General features: G+C 40.2%; 1 protein-coding gene across 1 annotated transcript in view; it reads right to left on the bottom strand.

Annotated features, from left to right (window-relative positions):
- The window catches only part of LOC143554422 (uncharacterized), a 61,603-nt gene extending 44,408 nt beyond the window's left edge, over nt 1-17,195 (bottom strand). The window contains exons 1-2 of the mRNA XM_077044181.1: nt 17,120-17,195; nt 16,426-16,664 (exon numbers count right to left, since the gene is read on the bottom strand). Coding sequence (XP_076900296.1) covers nt 16,426-16,664; nt 17,120-17,195 — 315 coding nt within the window. The remainder of the gene's footprint in view (nt 1-16,425; nt 16,665-17,119) is intronic.
- Between the last annotated feature and the right edge of the window lie 200 nt (nt 17,196-17,395).

Genomic DNA, 17,395 nt, shown 5'->3' with positions numbered 1-17,395 from the left:
AACCCGTATACATCACTTGATCACGCAAGAATCGGTTTTCATCTTTGAAACCTCATTTTCTTGCAAATAAACTCAAGAAACGAAGATGAAAACGTAAATAACTCGATTTTTACCTTGTTTTTCTTGCTACAAATCCGGGTTTTTGAGTGATAATGTGGAGAGAAAGGTAGGATCTTGCAATGGTTGCTTAAAAAAAAGAAATGAGAGGCAAGGGGATATTACCCCATTCCGATCGGAAGTAAGAGGGATGTGGGGTGGGACCCACCTTTCCATTCTTAGCCACCCATTTAGATTTCGGCAATCTGGATAATGTTTTGGATAATCTGGTTCATTTCGTTTTTCGGTTAAATGTTTAATTCGGCTTAAAACGAGGCTAAAACGGTCGTTTTCGGCTTAAAAATGAAATTTATAAAAAACCGATTTAAAAACTTTAAAAACTTAAACCATGGCATTTATTATCTTAGAACATCATATTATTAATAATTGTGCATCTTTTTCGGCTTGATCGATCGTCTTTTGCTCGGTTTGGTATTAAAGGTTTCGTTTAACGTACCGACGTACCATTAAATCGAAAATTCTCTTTTGTGCTTTAATTCACTTATCCCGAAGCTTTAATACTTCATAAACATCAGTAAATATCATATATCTCGTCTATAATGTAATTCTTGATTCGTTCGGGTTTCAACAACCGTTAATCGGTTGATCGTATTTCCAATACGATTAACTGTATAATCGAGTATAATCCGTACTGTGAATCATACATACTCGTATCAACGCATCATAATTCATATATTCATTATTAAAAAACACATAAATAGTATATACCGGCTAGGGTATACCTGATTTTGTCGGAATCGTTACACATAAAGAACCAATGGAGTTCGAAACTTTCGAAGCATCACATCAATACAGTATTTAAAGCCCTAAGACCATATATCGTTGAAGCGTTAACTAGTAACTAGAGTATGACAGACTATTACATTTCTGCCTTCATTGCTAAGACTTTGCAAGAGACCAACACATCTTTCAATTTGATATTTTTTATGTTTATATCACATAATATTCCTTACCCATTTGTTTAAGAACAACCAATCCACTAATAAAACTAAGCTCACAATATTTTTCGCATATTTCATACTTGATATAGGATATAAATGATCAATGTACTATCAATTTCACTTTTTTCTTCAAAAAAATTCATTTTGAGGAGAAATTTTTCAATGTTTTTGGAATATTCACAAATTTGAATGTTTTTGGATTTTATCTATACAAACAGAAAACACAATATTTTTGAATTTTTCGCATTTTCACCCACTAAAAACCAAACTATTAAAGAAATAAAAGAAAAACTTTACAAAAATCAAATATAGTGATTAACCGTGCTTTTGAATTTCAGAAAGTATTTATAAACCATTTAAACAAACAAAAAAGTTAATTTTGTTTTATCAAATGCTTTTGTAAAAAAGTTAGCTTTTTGATGATCCGTGCGTATCTTTACAATATCAATTAATTTCTTTTCATAACAATCACGGATAATATGATAACGAATTTTGATATGTTTTGTTTTCGAGTGGTGAATGCTTTACAGCAGCCAGATGAATCACTCGGGGACTCGATTGATACCTAGCACACAAGCAAACAACAAACATTATATCAGGACGTGCTGTAATAAGATAAATTAAAGAGCCTATCATAGCTCGATAAAAGGTTGGATCAACGATATTCTCCAATTCATCTAGTGTCAAATTGTGACCAACAAGAAGAGGAGTATAAGAGACTTTTCCGGCAGTTATCTTGAATCAGCTCAAGACATCGTTTACATATTTGGTCTGATGAATAAAGATTCCAGTATCAATTGGTGAACCTGCAACCCTAAGAAGAAACTTATCTCTCCCATCAAACTCATCTCGCACTTTGTTTGCATCGTCTTCCATAAGTCCTTACATAATTTGTTGTTTTTGAGCCAAAAAGGATATCATCCAAATTTTTTTGGACTACAAGGAGATCATCTTCCATGAACTTATAAAAGAGCGTACAATTGACAATACCCCGTTTGAAGCCAAAATCGATTAAACGGTCAGCAAGTGTTCTATACCAAGCTCCTGGGGCTTGGTGGAGACCATATAAAGCATTTTGTAATTAGTAAACACGTTAAAGATATTCCGGATCTTCAAAACCATTAGGTTTCTTCACATAAACCTCCTCATTGATATCCCCGTTAAGAAATGCACTCTTAATCAGTCTAGTATACTAATTTTTGAAGGCAACCTAAGCTAAAAAAATACGTATAACCTCCAATATCGTAACTAGAGCATATACTTCAGTGTAGTACACACCTTCTTGCTGATTAAACCCTTGTACAACTAACCAGGCCTTATTACGCATGATTACCCCATGATCATCCTTTTTACATTTAAATACCCATTTTGTCGGGGTAGTATTTTTCACCCGATCCAGTTTATCAAGAAGATCCCAAAAACCCAGTCTTACGAATTGTTGCAACTCTTCTTTCATTGCTTCTACCCAGGATAGATATTGAAGTGTCATAGAAACACTTGTCGGTTCTATCTATGATAATAAGCAGGTGTATCTAGTGACACTCATGATACCCAATGCATGAGTGTCCTCATATGTCACACCCTGCCCTGAGCGGCGGAAACAGCCGGGCGCGCGCGAGTGGGGATTGATAATTAAGCACGGGCCATTGCAAACATTTATAGTAAGATTTTCATTGCGCATGAAATGTTTAATACAAATACATTACATTGTTTAAAAATTACATAAAAACATCCAAGTATAAAACTGTTGAAGATTTTCACGCCCTATCCCCTTGCGCGGCGGGAACAACTACGCGCATCGAAGGGATAGAACTAAAATCTTCCAAAAAGCTAATTTTAGATGTTCAGCGTGAGGTGCTCTAAGTGTGACTCCATGCGCTACCTAGTTATCTCCTGAAAGACACGTAAAAACATTTGAATCAGTATAAACTGAGTGAGTTCACAAGTTTTAGTAACTATATAAATCGCATTGCATCATAGTCTTGATAAAATCATATTGAAACACATTTCTGATTTCATGTCTAAACATATACTTGATAATCCGTATGAAAACATAGATCTGACACATTTTTCTGATAAAAGTCGTTCCGCGGGCTACGCGCGATCATTACCGGAAGTGTGCTCGTCCATGCAAAGTGGCGCTGCCACTACGAGCTAAATAATATAATGCCGTCCCGCGGTTTACGCGTGGACATTTCTGAAAAACCGTGCTCGTCTATGCAAAGAGGCGCTGCCCCTACGAGCTAATCAATAATTCCGTCCGGCGGGTTACGCGCGGACGTTGTGCCGGAAAACAAGGCGCTCGTCCATGCAAAGAGGCGCGACCCCTACGAGCGGGCTCAAACCCATAGTACTGCCCCATGACCATACTAGGCACTCGTCCATGCAAAGAGGTGCGACCCCTACGAGTGGGTGGATCAAACCAGCAGTCCCTACCCTTAGAGTTCCAATGGTTAAGTGATCACTTACTCGAGTTCTAGCGCACATACATCGAAAACCTTAGATAACCGTTCGCATTGCTCATCATGAAATATAATTTAAACACATAATCGCTTGCATAGCTTGTAAGTATACCATGATAAAACATTATTTAAGTACGTGTCCCTCGCCCCGAAAACAGTTTAAAAAAACAGTGAAAACAGTGAAAATAGGGGCTGTGAGACTCACCTGTGGTTCTTGTTAAGGGATTAATCGAGATTCGGGTTTTCTTGGTGTTGGCCTCGGAATTGAAGGTCTAGAATGCGATTAAATAACAAGAAGTATATATATTAAGATCAAGAATTAGGAGAATATAAGGGTTGGAAAGCAGATTTCAAGGTTATATTCTTGGCTTACCTGGTAACAGGATCGGAAACGAAAACAACGGATGCTTGGGAGATGATCAGTGCAAGTTGCAGTTTTTAAGAGAGAAGTTTGAAGTGTGTTTTGGGTGATAATTTAGGTTACATATTTATAGGCGAACTCAAGGGAACACAATCCCTTGCTTTAGGGGATTGTAATCTTTTCATATCTAGGTGTAATGATGATAAGGTATGGAAATTATTATTATTTATTTAAAAGTGGAGTAGTGGATAAAAGATTTTGATTTGATTTGGTCAGGACATGCAGGTCTGGGGTTGGTGAGAATAGGGTGGCTGACAGTTGACTTTTCATGTTACAGTGTGCTTTTTCAGGTACTTTTGTCAGTGTACAGTAAAAAGTGGAAAATCTCTGAAACACGCTACTGTTTCCTTTTGGGCGGGAGTAATCTCCTTACGTCTGGAGAATAGACTAAGTGTTCTGTGCGTATCACTTTGTGCGCATAGCTTTCTGCGTGAAGGACATTTCTTTGCTGCGGGTAGGTGCGTAACCTTCTCGCAGTTAGGGACATTGAGTTTCATTTGTAGATTCTCCAGGTGGTCTTGGTATTTCAACATAGTGATCAGTTATGTTGAAGTCAATTCCATCTTGGAGCTTCAGACAAACTAGCTCTCAATGTTCCCGCCATGCGGTGAGGTTAGTTCCCCTTCCGCACGCGCATAGACGATTTGGGATGCACCCGCCTTAGCATCATGCGAGACGGTCAGCCCATTAGACAACATTAAGTTATAGAAACATAAAACCAATACGCTCGCGCAGGGCGCACATAACAAATGCACGCGCTGACTAACATGGCGCGCTCGCGCAGGGCGCACATAACAAATGCACGCGCTGACTAACATGGTGCGCTCGCGCAGGGCGCACATAACAAATGCACGCGCTGATTCTAACATAGCGCGCTCGCGCAAGGCGCATATAACATAATTACCTAATATTTAGGTTGATTACTTGGTTTAAGGGATTGGGAATTTACCGGGTGTCACATTCTCCCCCTGTTAAGCGAATTTCGTCCCGAAATTTAGGAGACGTTGCTGGCAGAAGCCATGCTCTGAAAGAGGTGTGGGTAATTCATGCGCATCTGGTCTTCTCTTTCCCAAGTGAATTCAGGCCCACGCCTCGAGTTCCATTGAACCTTTACTAACCTGATTCTGCTTCTGCGTAACTTTTGTTCTTTCCAATCGGTTACTGCTATAGGTTCTTCTACGAAGTGCAGCTGTTTGTCGATGTGAATCTCTTCCAACGGCAAAATCAACGTTTCGTCAGATAAGCACTTTTTGAGGTTGGACACATGAAACGTATCATGAACTCCACTGAGTTCGGCGGGTAAACGGAGTTTATAAGCAACCGGACCGATCCTTTCCAGGATCTCAAATGGTCCGATGAAGCGCGGATTCAACTTTCCTCGCTTGCCGAAACGGGGGACTCCTTTCCATGGAGAGACTTTCAAAAGTACTTTATCCCCTACTTGAAACTCCAACGGTTTCCTTCGCACATCTGCGTAGCTCTTCTGTCTGTCGCGCGCTGTCTTAAGGCGATCCCGTATCTGAAAAATCTTGTCTGTTGTTTCTTGGATCAATTCTGGACCAGTCATTTGCTTGTCACCCACTTCAGCCCAGCACAGTGGGGATCTACACTTGTGCCCATACAAAGCTTCAAACGGCGCAGCCTTGAGGCTTGTGTGATAGCTGTTGTTGTAAGAAAATTCAACCAATGGGAGATGAGTATCCCAGCTACCTCCGAAATCGATCGCGCACGCGCGTAGCATATCTTCCAATGTCTGGATTGTTCGCTCGCTTTGCCCATCCGTTTGAGGATGATAAGCTGTACTCATATCAAGGCGAGTACCTAGAGCTCCTTGTAACGATCTGCAAAACCTTGATGTGAACCGACTATCTCTATCAGAAATGATGGACACTGGGACTCCATGTTTTGAAACTACTTCTCGAATATACAATCGGGCTAACTTTTCCATCTTATCGGTTTCCTTGATCGGCAGGAAGTGCGCTGACTTAGTTAGCCGATCCACAATAACCCAGATCGTGTCGTAACCCCCAGGTGTCCTTGGCAGTTTGGTGATGAAGTCCATAGAGATTTGTTCCCACTTCCACATGGGAATTTCTGGCTGTTGAAGCAACCCTGATGGTTTCTGGTATTCAGCCTTCACCTTTGAACACGTCAGGCATTTACTGACATACGTCGCGATGGCGCCTTTAAGATTGGGCCACCAATACAGCGTTTTAACATCTTGGTACATCTTGTCTGCGCCAGGATGTATGGAATACCGTGTCTTGTGAGCTTCGTTTAATACTTGCTCGCGCAATCCTCCCTTGAGAGGGACCCATATGCGGTTAGCGAAAAATAGATTGCCGTTCTCTTTGAGTTCCAAACTTTTAATCATACCCTCAAGGCGTTCGTTTTTAACAAACTCTGGTTTCAAGGCTTCTTGCTGAGCGTCTCGGATGCGGGTAGAGAGATCTGTGTGAATGGTCAACCTTAGAGCCTTGACTCGTAGTGTTTTTATTCGCTCCTTCCTACTTAGCGCGTCTGCTACCACATTCGCCTTTCCAGGGTGGTACTTAATTTCACAATCATAATCATTCAACAACTCCACCCATCTTCGTTGCCTCATGTTTAAATCCTTTTGATCAAATATATGTTGAAGGCTCTTGTGATCCGTAAAGATTATACACTTTGTACCATAGAGGTAATGGCGCCAAATCTTTAGCGCGAAGACAACCGCTCCAAGTTCCAGATCATGCGTTGTGTAGTTCTTTTCATTGGTCTTGAGTTGGCGCGAGGCATACGCTATGACTTTGTCTCGCTGCATAAGGACACATCCGAGTCCCTGATGTGAAGCGTCACAGTAAACGACGATGTCATCCGTCCCCTCGGGCAGAGACAGAATTGGCGCACTACATAACTTCTGTTTTAACATTTGAAATGCTGTTTCCTGATTTTCGCCCCAAACAAACTTCTTGTCTTTCTGAGTTAGCGCGGTCAGTGGTAGAGCTATCTTGGAGAAGTTCTCGATGAAGCGTCGATAGTAGCCAGCTAGTCCTAGGAATTGCCTCACCTCAGTTGGGGTTTTTGGCGCTTCCCAGTTTTCGATGGCCTTGACTTTGGAAGGATCAACGTGTATTCCTTTCTCGTTTACAACGTGACCGAGAAAGTGAACTTCTCTAAGCCAAAACTCACATTTGGAAAACTTTGCATACAACTTTTCTTTCCTCAACAACTCCAAAATCAATCTCAGGTGTTGCTCATGCTCGGCCTTGGTCCGAGAGTAAATCAGAATATCATCTATAAACACAATCACAAACTTGTCCAAGTATGGTTTGCACACGCGGTTCATCAGATCCATGAATACAGCCGGCACATTAGTTAGCCCGAAAGGCATCACTAAGAACTCATAATGGCCGTATCTAGTTCGGAAGGCTGTTTTCGGCACATCTTCCTCATGGACCCTAAGTTGGTGGTATCCGGACCGTAGATCTATCTTCGAATAATAACTGGATCCTTGCAACTGGTCAAATAAGTCGTCAATCCTCGGTAAGGGGTACCGATTTTTGACTGTCAGCTTATTCAGCTCCCTGTAGTCAATACACATTCTGAACGAACCATCCTTCTTCTTAACAAACAGTACTGGAGCTCCCCAAGGTGAAAAGCTTGGGCGTATGAAACCCTTATCCAATAGTTCCTGTAACTGATTGGATAGCTCTTGCATCTCAGATGGAGCTAGTCGATAAGGCGCTCGAGCTACTGGCGCAGCTCCTGGGACCAAATCAATACGAAACTCGACTTGTCGCGGCGGCGGTAATCCGGGCAAATCTTCAGGAAAAACTTCTAGAAATTCGCGCACTACTGGTAAGTCTTCAATTCTTCGCTCATCTCCTTTCTTCTCTACTACATGCGCCAGGAAGGCGTAGCACCCTTTCCTTAGGCACTTGCGCGCTTTTAGGCACGAAATTAGTTTCGTCGCAACTCCCCTTCTTTCCCCTTGAATCACCAAGGTTTCTCCGTTCAACAGTGGGATCCGAACCTGCTTCTCATGGCAAATAACTTCCGCGCGGTTCTCGACTAACCAATCCATACCTACCACAATGTCAAAACTTCCCAAGTCTATTGGTAACAAGTTAATATTGAACCCGTGACCTCCCATGACTATAACACATTGTTCAGTTCTTTCGTTCGCGCATAACTGCCTACCATTGGCTAGTTCTATAGTATAAGGCGTGTCTAGCCTACTGGTTGCTAAGCCTAGGGAGTTTTTAAACTCAGCAGATATAAAACTTAGGTCAGCGCCAGTATCAAATAAGACAGATGCAAAATGGCCGTTAAGCAAAAACGTACCGGTTACCACATTCGGCTCTTCTTTAGCTTCACCCGCGCCGATCACAAAAGCTCTCCCGCGAGCTTGGTTTCCCCTTTGCGGGCAATCCCGACTGAAATGCCCTGGCTTTCCGCATGCGTAGCAGTTGTCACTGGCTCCAGCTTCTTTAGCACGGCAATTCATCGTCTTGTGCCCTGGCCTGTTACATTTGGCGCACGTGACGCTCGCGCATTTACCTTCGTGGTGAAACTTGCATTTGTTGCACCATGGGTAAGGCCCGCTGTATCCTTTCCTTGATGGCTCCGCGGCTTGGATCGCGTAAACCCTTGCGCTTTCCTGTTTCTTGAACGGTGGCTGCTTGGAGTCGAACCCTCGGTGGTGAGAGTTCCATTTCCTCTTGGAGTCAGAGGTTCGCTGTTCGTTTCCGCGCGTAGTCAACATACCCGCACGGACCGTATCCCTTGTAAGGGTGATGGCCCGCGCTACCGCCTCATCAAAGGTTGGAGGCGCTGCGGCGTTGAGCGGAACCCTAACAACAGGAGGTAACCCAAAAATATACCTCTCGATCTTCTTTTCCTCCGTGTTTGCCATGTCTGGCACCAGCTGGCAAAGCTCGTTGAACCGGTTGTTGTAGGCGTCGATATCCGTTCCTACCATGGTGTGGTTCCAGAATTCCTGCTGCAGACTCTGGATTTCTGCGCGAGAGCAGAACTTTCTCATCATCATTTCCTTCAGTTCCTCCCAGGTCTTGTGAAGAGCAACTTCTCGCTCCAAAGTCTTCACTTGAAGCTTCCACCAAGACGAAGCTGCTTCTTGGAACATGCATGTCGCGTAAAGGACCTTCTGGTTCTCACTACATCTGCTAATGGAGAGAACTGTCTCCATCTTGTCAATCCAGTTGTAGAGCCCAATGGCCCCTTCGGTACCCTTGAATGGCCAAGGCTTACAGGCCATGAATGTCTTGTAGGAGCATCCTTTGTCCAAGGCTCCTGATTCGGGTTCTGGGGTCTCATTCTGACGACCCTGACTTGATTCGGCCTTGCTGGCCTCATGTGTTGCGATTGCTTGCGCGATTATTTCCGCGAGTTCCTCGGGTGTCATGGTAATTCCCTTGGCTTTAGTTGGAGGCATTCTCGCTTTAAAAGAGTGAAAACATATCAATCTTAGCGCATGTATTCTGAGCACATAATATTATCATTATTTACTAGACACTGTGTGACCCGTGTTCCTAAGTGTGTGTATAGTTTCTTTTGAAAATATTTCATGCGATTTCCCCCAACGGTTATAGTCTAGGTTAAAACTTCTTTTCCTAGTTCGCTATAACCAGTGCTCTGATACCAATCTGTCACACCCGGCCCTGAGCGGCGGAAACAGCCGGGCGCGCGCGAGTGGGGATTGATAATTAAGCACGGGCCATTGCAAACATTTATAGTAAGATTTTCATTGCGCATGAAATGTTTAATACAAATACATTACATTGTTTAAAAATTACATAAAAACATCCAAGTATAAAACTGTTGAAGATTTTCACGCCCTATCCCCTTGCGCGGCGGGAACAACTACGCGCATCGAAGGGATAGAACTAAAATCTTCCAAAAAGCTAATTTTAGATGTTCAGCGTGAGGTGCTCTAAGTGTGACTCCATGCGCTACCTAGTTATCTCCTGAAAGACACGTAAAAACATTTGAATCAGTATAAACTGAGTGAGTTCACAAGTTTTAGTAACTATATAAATCGCATTGCATCATAGTCTTGATAAAATCATATTGAAACACATTTCTGATTTCATGTCTAAACATATACTTGATAATCCGTATGAAAACATAGATCTGACACATTTTTCTGATAAAAGTCGTTCCGCGGGCTACGCGCGATCATTACCGGATGTGTGCTCGTCCATGCAAAGTGGCGCTGCCACTACGAGCTAAATAATATAATGCCGTCCCGCGGTTTACGCGTGGACATTTCTGAAAAACCGTGCTCGTCTATGCAAAGAGGCGCTGCCCCTACGAGCTAATCAATAATTCCGTACCGCGGGTTACGCGCGGACGTTGTGCCGGAAAACAAGGCGCTCGTCCATGCAAAGAGGCGCGACCCCTACGAGCGGGCTCAAACCCATAGTACTGCCCCATGACCATACTAGGCACTCGTCCATGCAAAGAGGTGCGACCCCTACGAGTGGGTGGATCAAACCAGCAGTCCCTACCCTTAGAGTTCCAATGGTAAAGTGATCACTTACTCGAGTTCTAGCGCACATACATCGAAAACCTTAGATAACCGTTCGCATTGCTCATCATGAAATATAATTTAAACACATAATCGCTTGCATAGCTTGTAAGTATACCATGATAAAACATTATTTAAGTACGTGTCCCTCGCCCCGAAAACAGTTTAAAAAAACAGTGAAAACAGTGAAAATAGGGGCTGTGAGACTCACCTGTGGTTCTTGTTAAGGGATTAATCGAGATTCGGGTTTTCTTGGTGTTGGCCTCAGAATTGAAGGTCTAGAATGCGATTAAATAACAAGAAGTATATATATTAAGATCAAGAATTAGGAGAATATAAGGGTTGGAAAGCAGATTTCAAGGTTATATTCTTGGCTTACCTGGTAACAGGATCGGAAACGAAAACAACGGATGCTTGGGAGATGATCAGTGCAAGTTGCAGTTCTTAAGAGAGAAGTTTGAAGTGTGTTTTGGGTGATAATTTAGGTTACATATTTATAGGCGAACTCAAGGGAACACAATCCCTTGCTTTAGGGGATTGTAATCTTTTCATATCTAGGTGTAATGATGATAAGGTATGGAAATTATTATTATTTATTTAAAAGTGGAGTAGTGGATAAAAGATTTTGATTTGATTTGGTCAGGACATGCAGGTCTGGGGTTGGTGAGAATAGGGTGGCTGACAGTTGACTTTTCATGTTACAGTGTGCTTTTTCAGGTACTTTTGTCAGTGTACAGTAAAAAGTGGAAAATCTCTGAAACACGCTACTGTTTCCTTTTGGGTGGGAGTAATCTCCTTACGTCTGGAGAATAGACTAAGTGTTCTGTGCGTATCACTTTGTGCGCATAGCTTTCTGCGTGAAGGACATTTCTTTGCTGCGGGTAGGTGCGTAACCTTCTCGCAGTTAGGGACATTGAGTTTCATTTGTAGATTCTCCAGGTGGTCTTGGTATTTCAACATAGTGATCAGTTATGTTGAAGTCAATTCCATCTTGGAGCTTCAGACAAACTAGCTCTCAATGTTCCCGCCATGCGGGGAGGTTAGTTCCCCTTCCGCACGCGCATAGACGATTTGGGATGCACCCGCCTTAGCATCATGCGAGACGGTCAGCCCATTAGACAACATTAAGTTATAGAAACATAAAACCAATACGCTCGCGCAGGGCGCACATAACAAATGCACGCGCTGACTAACATGGCGCGCTCGCGCAGGGCGCACATAACAAATGCACGCGCTGACTAACATGTCGCGCTCGCGCAGGGCGCACATAACAAATGCACGCGCTGATTCTAACATAGCGCGCTCGCGCAAGGCGCATATAACATAATTACCTAATATTTAGGTTGATTACTTGGTTTAAGGGATTGGGAATTTACCGGGTGTCACATCATATGCACACAATACATTATCATCGGATACATTAGCAACTTGTCTACAAGTACGAAATCATTCATTGACATCACCAATAATGTTTTTCCTGCGGATGATAAGAATGAATCCTATGTGTCATATTGTCATGAACTTCAACATTGTCTTAAAATATTTGTGACGTTTTCTTCAGCCGCTTAATCATTCAAAGATTGGAAAGAATCTTCAATTTGTATCTCAGAAACATCCTGAGATTCAACAAATGGAGCAGAAGAAGAATCTTCAAAGTCGGCATCATCTGAAGAAACTGAAACATCATCTTATGCTTTTGGTCGATTATGTACAATAGTATCTTCATAGTTAGAAGATCTTGAAATGGAAAACAACTATTATTCCAAATAGGCACGAACCATGTCTTGTGCCTGCACATCAACTGAATGAGTAAATGAATTAAATGGACCATCATAGTCGAACATCCAATCAGGTCCCTTACTAGCAGGTGGTGTAGTGTATCTCTAACAATCAACGTGATACCATTCATCTACACACCCAGAATAGAGTTGATCTGCATCAACGGGTGCGATTTCTACTCTAAGTTATTCCAAGGAAGTATCAATAGATTTGATATACTTCAACGAGTGTGATTTCTTCTTTTGTTTCCCTTTCTTATACGCAACACAGTGATCGGTCATCTTGAAATTTTTCAGTAAAACACCATCCACAAAATTATTTTCCGTAAAAAATTCATCTTTCGAACGTGAATGTGACCCATCCTCTTGTAACATAGGATCGTTTCTTTCTTAGTTGCTTTAGAGACCAAACACGTTGCTGTTGAAGAAGATAATACTTTAAATGCCATATCAAGCACATATATATCATTTGATCAAGATGATCGCATGACAATCATGTCCTCGGGAATAACAAATCCCGGATTGAGAATAACACAATCTTTATCAGTGAAGTACGTGGTATACTTTTTATCGCAAATATGTGAAACACTCAACTTATTATGATCCACTTTGTCACAATCATTAACTTTCTAGAATGTAATACCACCATTCGAAACTTCTCCTTCCTTTGTAATCAACCTACTTGATTACCCGCAAACGCCACAAAACCCCCTTGAATATCTTTAACATTTGATGAAGAATAATGTTGACGGTAATATGCCAAGAGTATCCACTATCCATGATTCATTTGTCTCATGAAATTGTCTTAGATGAACTCTGCACAACAAGAAAGTGATTAGTTCAAAAAGACAACCCAAGCGTCAGTCTTGGGTTATCCTTAATTTCCTTTCGGCATAATATTATCTCATGTTTCCTCATTGGATGAACATTAACAGGAACCTTAATTTCACTTGAATGATGTTTCGTGTTCTGCAGATGTTATTGATGCATACGAGTATAAGTTTAATTTTCTTTTGACTTTCTTTTCAAATACCCGTCACGAGTTACATTATAATTCTCATTTTTGCAAATAAGTTGAATAAGCTCAACCTTTTGGCTATTTACATTAAACTCTTTAAAATTAACACTCACAACTTTTCTAGGTTTAATTTCATGAAACATTATTTGAGTGCCATCAAGCTTAGCGTGAGAAGGTTGTCTTTTCAAAATACTTTAAATCATGGGAACTTGTTCCATGATTAAATGTTTTTCAATTTGTTTAATCCTAGATTCACACTTCCATGCCACATGACCTCGTTCACCAGATGAGAAACAAGTTCTCATATCAACAAACACTTGGGTGAATAGTTAAGAAGTTATGAATTCTCATGTTGAAAAGATACAACCTTTACATTAGAATTACACACTTTTCTTTCACATTTGTTCTTATAAAAATCTAGATTAGAACAGTCAGAAAAACCCTAAAGTGAATCCGATCCAGTTGAACTTGCAAACTACATAGGTTTAAAAAATTGATTTTTCACTTTTGATTTAAGTTTAGTCTTCTTAACCATCTTTGAATTTTCAAAATCCTTCTCAAGTTCATTCTAGCTTGATGTCTTGTTCTTAAACACAATCTCAATTAATTCAAGCTTAATCAAACTTAAAGGAATATTTTTTTCATCAAACACTTTTTCTACCCCTTATAGTTTGTAAACCTTACCACTTTTTATTTTACTCTTAATAGGATTAATAAATTTCATCAAATCCTAATAAAAATCACGGGTTTTTCTGATTTAATCTCAGTCACATTTGAAATGTGTGCACCATACACAAATTTTTCAAAATCATGTGGTTCACAAAAAGTATAATTTTAGAACGTGGGATGTTCTTTTCCTTATGTACCACATTTGGTTCAACAACATCTTCAATTAGAACTCCACAATCAGTTTCAGAGAAAACCATATTAATTTGAACATGAGATTACATTTATAAGAATTGATATCTCAGGTTTTACATGTTTAGGTTCTTTCTTTTTTATTACCTTATTCTATTCATAGGAGGACTAAGAGTCAGAGGACTATCATAATCAACTTCCAAACGATCTCTGGTGACTAGAATGTTTGTATAATCATCTTGAAAAATAGGAGGAACTTCAACAAACTTCAAACCATTGTTACTTCCCTTTTGATGGCCACTTATGACAATTGTTTTGTTTAACAACAAGGATGAATCTCTGAATTTGCCCAATTTATTCTTCAACTCTAAAACCTCATTTTTCAATATCTCTTGAAACTGATTCTCAATAACAATTAGTTTTATTGAAATCTCTACTTTCAAATCATGATTACTATATGAAAAAGTATCAATTTTTTCTTTGGATATTTTTTCAATATCAGTTGCTTGTCGATAGTTATCACGAAGAATGGTTAAATCACACACCAATGTCTCAATGTGATGACGAATTATTTCAACTTTAGACTTGTTTTCATCACATTGAAAACATTATGTGTCTAGAGTTTCAGCGACCATGGTTGACATTACATTAACAGATTCAACCGACAATAAGTTAGAAGAGTTAGAACTAACCTCTTCTAATTTTGACATACAAGCAAAATTTTCTTGCTACTATATTCTTGAATCATCTGATTCAGTCTCTGAATCTAATACATCACTATCATCAGTAAGCTTATCACCCCTTGCATCTTTAAATTGCTCAGCCTGCTCAAACAATGCCAAGTTTGCTTGATTTTACTCAATAAAGACATTTCCCAATAACCTTTGAGACCAGTCAATTCCTTCTTGAGCAATCTAGGCTTGTGACACACTAGGTTTATCAGAATCAATACCTTTAGGTTTCTCTTTTGACACATTGTTTTTATACCTCTTCTTGTTGTTAAGTTTCTATCTTGAGTATTTGATGAAAAAGAAAATATTCCTTTTTGGGCTTGTCATTCCTTGGTGAAATGACCGAACTCTTGACAATTGTAGTATTCGACTTTTAACTTAATGAGAATGTCTCGGATCTCAGATCTAAGATCCAAATACGATTAACACAGATCTAGTTCGTAGATTACTCTTTATCGGTTATAGTTTATACGTTATAGATCTATTATATATTATTAGTATTAGTTGTAGTATGTGTATATATTATGTAATAGGTTAAATATATGAAGGATTGATCAAGAACATAATTCGGCAGAGGTTCAATACTATTAAATCAATACTTTAATTAAACAGAGGTGTTTACCTCTATATATAGAAGATGGGTCTAGTTCGTTACATATTCCTTAACGAACTAGCCTTCCACTTCGTTACATTAAAAAACAAACAAACAAACTTAACGAAACAGACTCCCAATTCGTTAAACATCCTTAACGATTTGGGAGGAACCTTAACTTAACTTCTAGTTCGTTAAACATTCTTAACGAACTAGACTCTCTTCACGAATTAACTTAATATAATAATGTTTCTTTCATTAATTAATACAAAAGATAAGTTACAAAGACTCGAGACGCAAAACCGTGCACTAACAGACACCCCCATGCTTGAAGAACTTCGTCTGCCAGTTTCTGCAGCTGTGAATCCCATGCTTATGACACACACGAATAACACGTTGAGATTGCATTGCTCGGTCATAGTCTTCACGACGCTCTATTAATATTTTATTCTTGAACAACACATCATTGTCGGTCTCTGTCAAGTTCACGAGCTACATCGGATCAATAATCTTAACCAGCTCGGTCTTCAAGCCCTTACCCAGAAAAATAACGGCCTCACCAGTTCGATTGTCATAATTCTAGCGGTTGAAAGATAAATACATGTGTTGATTCAGTGTCTTGACTGTTACACGCTTCATTGTTTTCGGTGGTTTAACTTTAAGAACCAGCTTCCTCCAGCCAGTTCTTGGATCGATCTCATCAATACGCTTACGAATCGGGATTTGTGGCTTAAAGAATTTAAATCCGTGGTTCACCTCAAACAGCAAATGTTGGTGGAACCAACTTGTTTGGTGATTCCCGCCACGGTTAATAAATGGACGGTACGCAAGAGTCCGTACATCCCATCTTGGTAATGAGAGAACGTCAGCAGTCTATTCATAATACTGAACGCCGTTCTCCCATTTGATGATACACACTTTTAATTCATAATCGAAAAGCCATGAAATAATATCACCTCGAACTTTTGAAACGACCTTGAAAGAAGTCATCTGATTGGCTTTGACACGTGCAATGGCTTCCTTTTCTAGCTCTTTATCCACATACCTGTAAGCATTGATAATCTTACGAGCTCTCTTGTATCTATAAGCAAACCAGCCTTGAATATCTTCAATTGATGGACCAGTCTTCGAATCAAATCTTGTATCAAAAGTTTTGCCCTTTGATTCCTTCTCCAACTGATCTTCGGCTGCTTTAACAGTTTCTTCATTAAATACTGGAGCACCCTGATCAACATTAGAGTGTTGAAATAAATCAGGATACTCCTCAGCCGTTAAATCTTCAATCTCAACTTCCTCGTCTTGATAAATGAAAGACGTGCTCATCTTAATAATTGGATCATTCAAGAACTCTTCATCATTCCGACCTCCACAACACCCCAGCCTCTAACACGGTTAGTTCATTGTCATTTAAACCAAGCAGTATAGAAATCTACTCTTGTGTTAAAGACCGTTCCACGAACTGCCCAACCTCAATCTCATCAGCATTTATAACTCTTCTGATCACCCCTCAACATCAACAAATATAACAGTATTGGCTTTTATCGACTCAATGGGTTTAACATTCTCTGAGTCATGATAAACAATCAACTTCTTACTCGAATCACCAGCAGTAGCACTAGTACCTGCATCAGAGGTTGGGTCGTGAGTTTGTTTCGTCTCACCCCAGCACCTGACTCATCAGGATCTTCATCATCGTTTCTGAGTTTCTTGAGCGCATCATCTTTGCATGTAAGCTGCAGAATCATGTATTCTTTTTGTTATAACTTCACCCCCTAAGACGTAACAATCTCATGAAGGGCTTTGGTCTCTTTTTGGAAGGAAGAGACATAACTCAGCAGCGTCTTTTGATTATCCATCATGCGCTCTTGAGTCAGACGATCAGCAACCATCTGATTTTCATAAAGATGAAGCAAGCTCAAAAGCACATTCATCTGTTGATCCTGTG

The sequence above is a fragment of the Bidens hawaiensis genome, unplaced genomic scaffold (genome assembly GCF_021521415.1).
Source record: "Bidens hawaiensis isolate Kalapana, Puna unplaced genomic scaffold, B.hawaiensis_p1.1 tig00017677_1, whole genome shotgun sequence".
NCBI lineage: Eukaryota > Viridiplantae > Streptophyta > Magnoliopsida > Asterales > Asteraceae > Bidens > Bidens hawaiensis.
The sequence above is the reverse complement of the archived record's forward strand: the minus strand, read 5'-3'. Positions and strand labels throughout refer to the sequence as shown.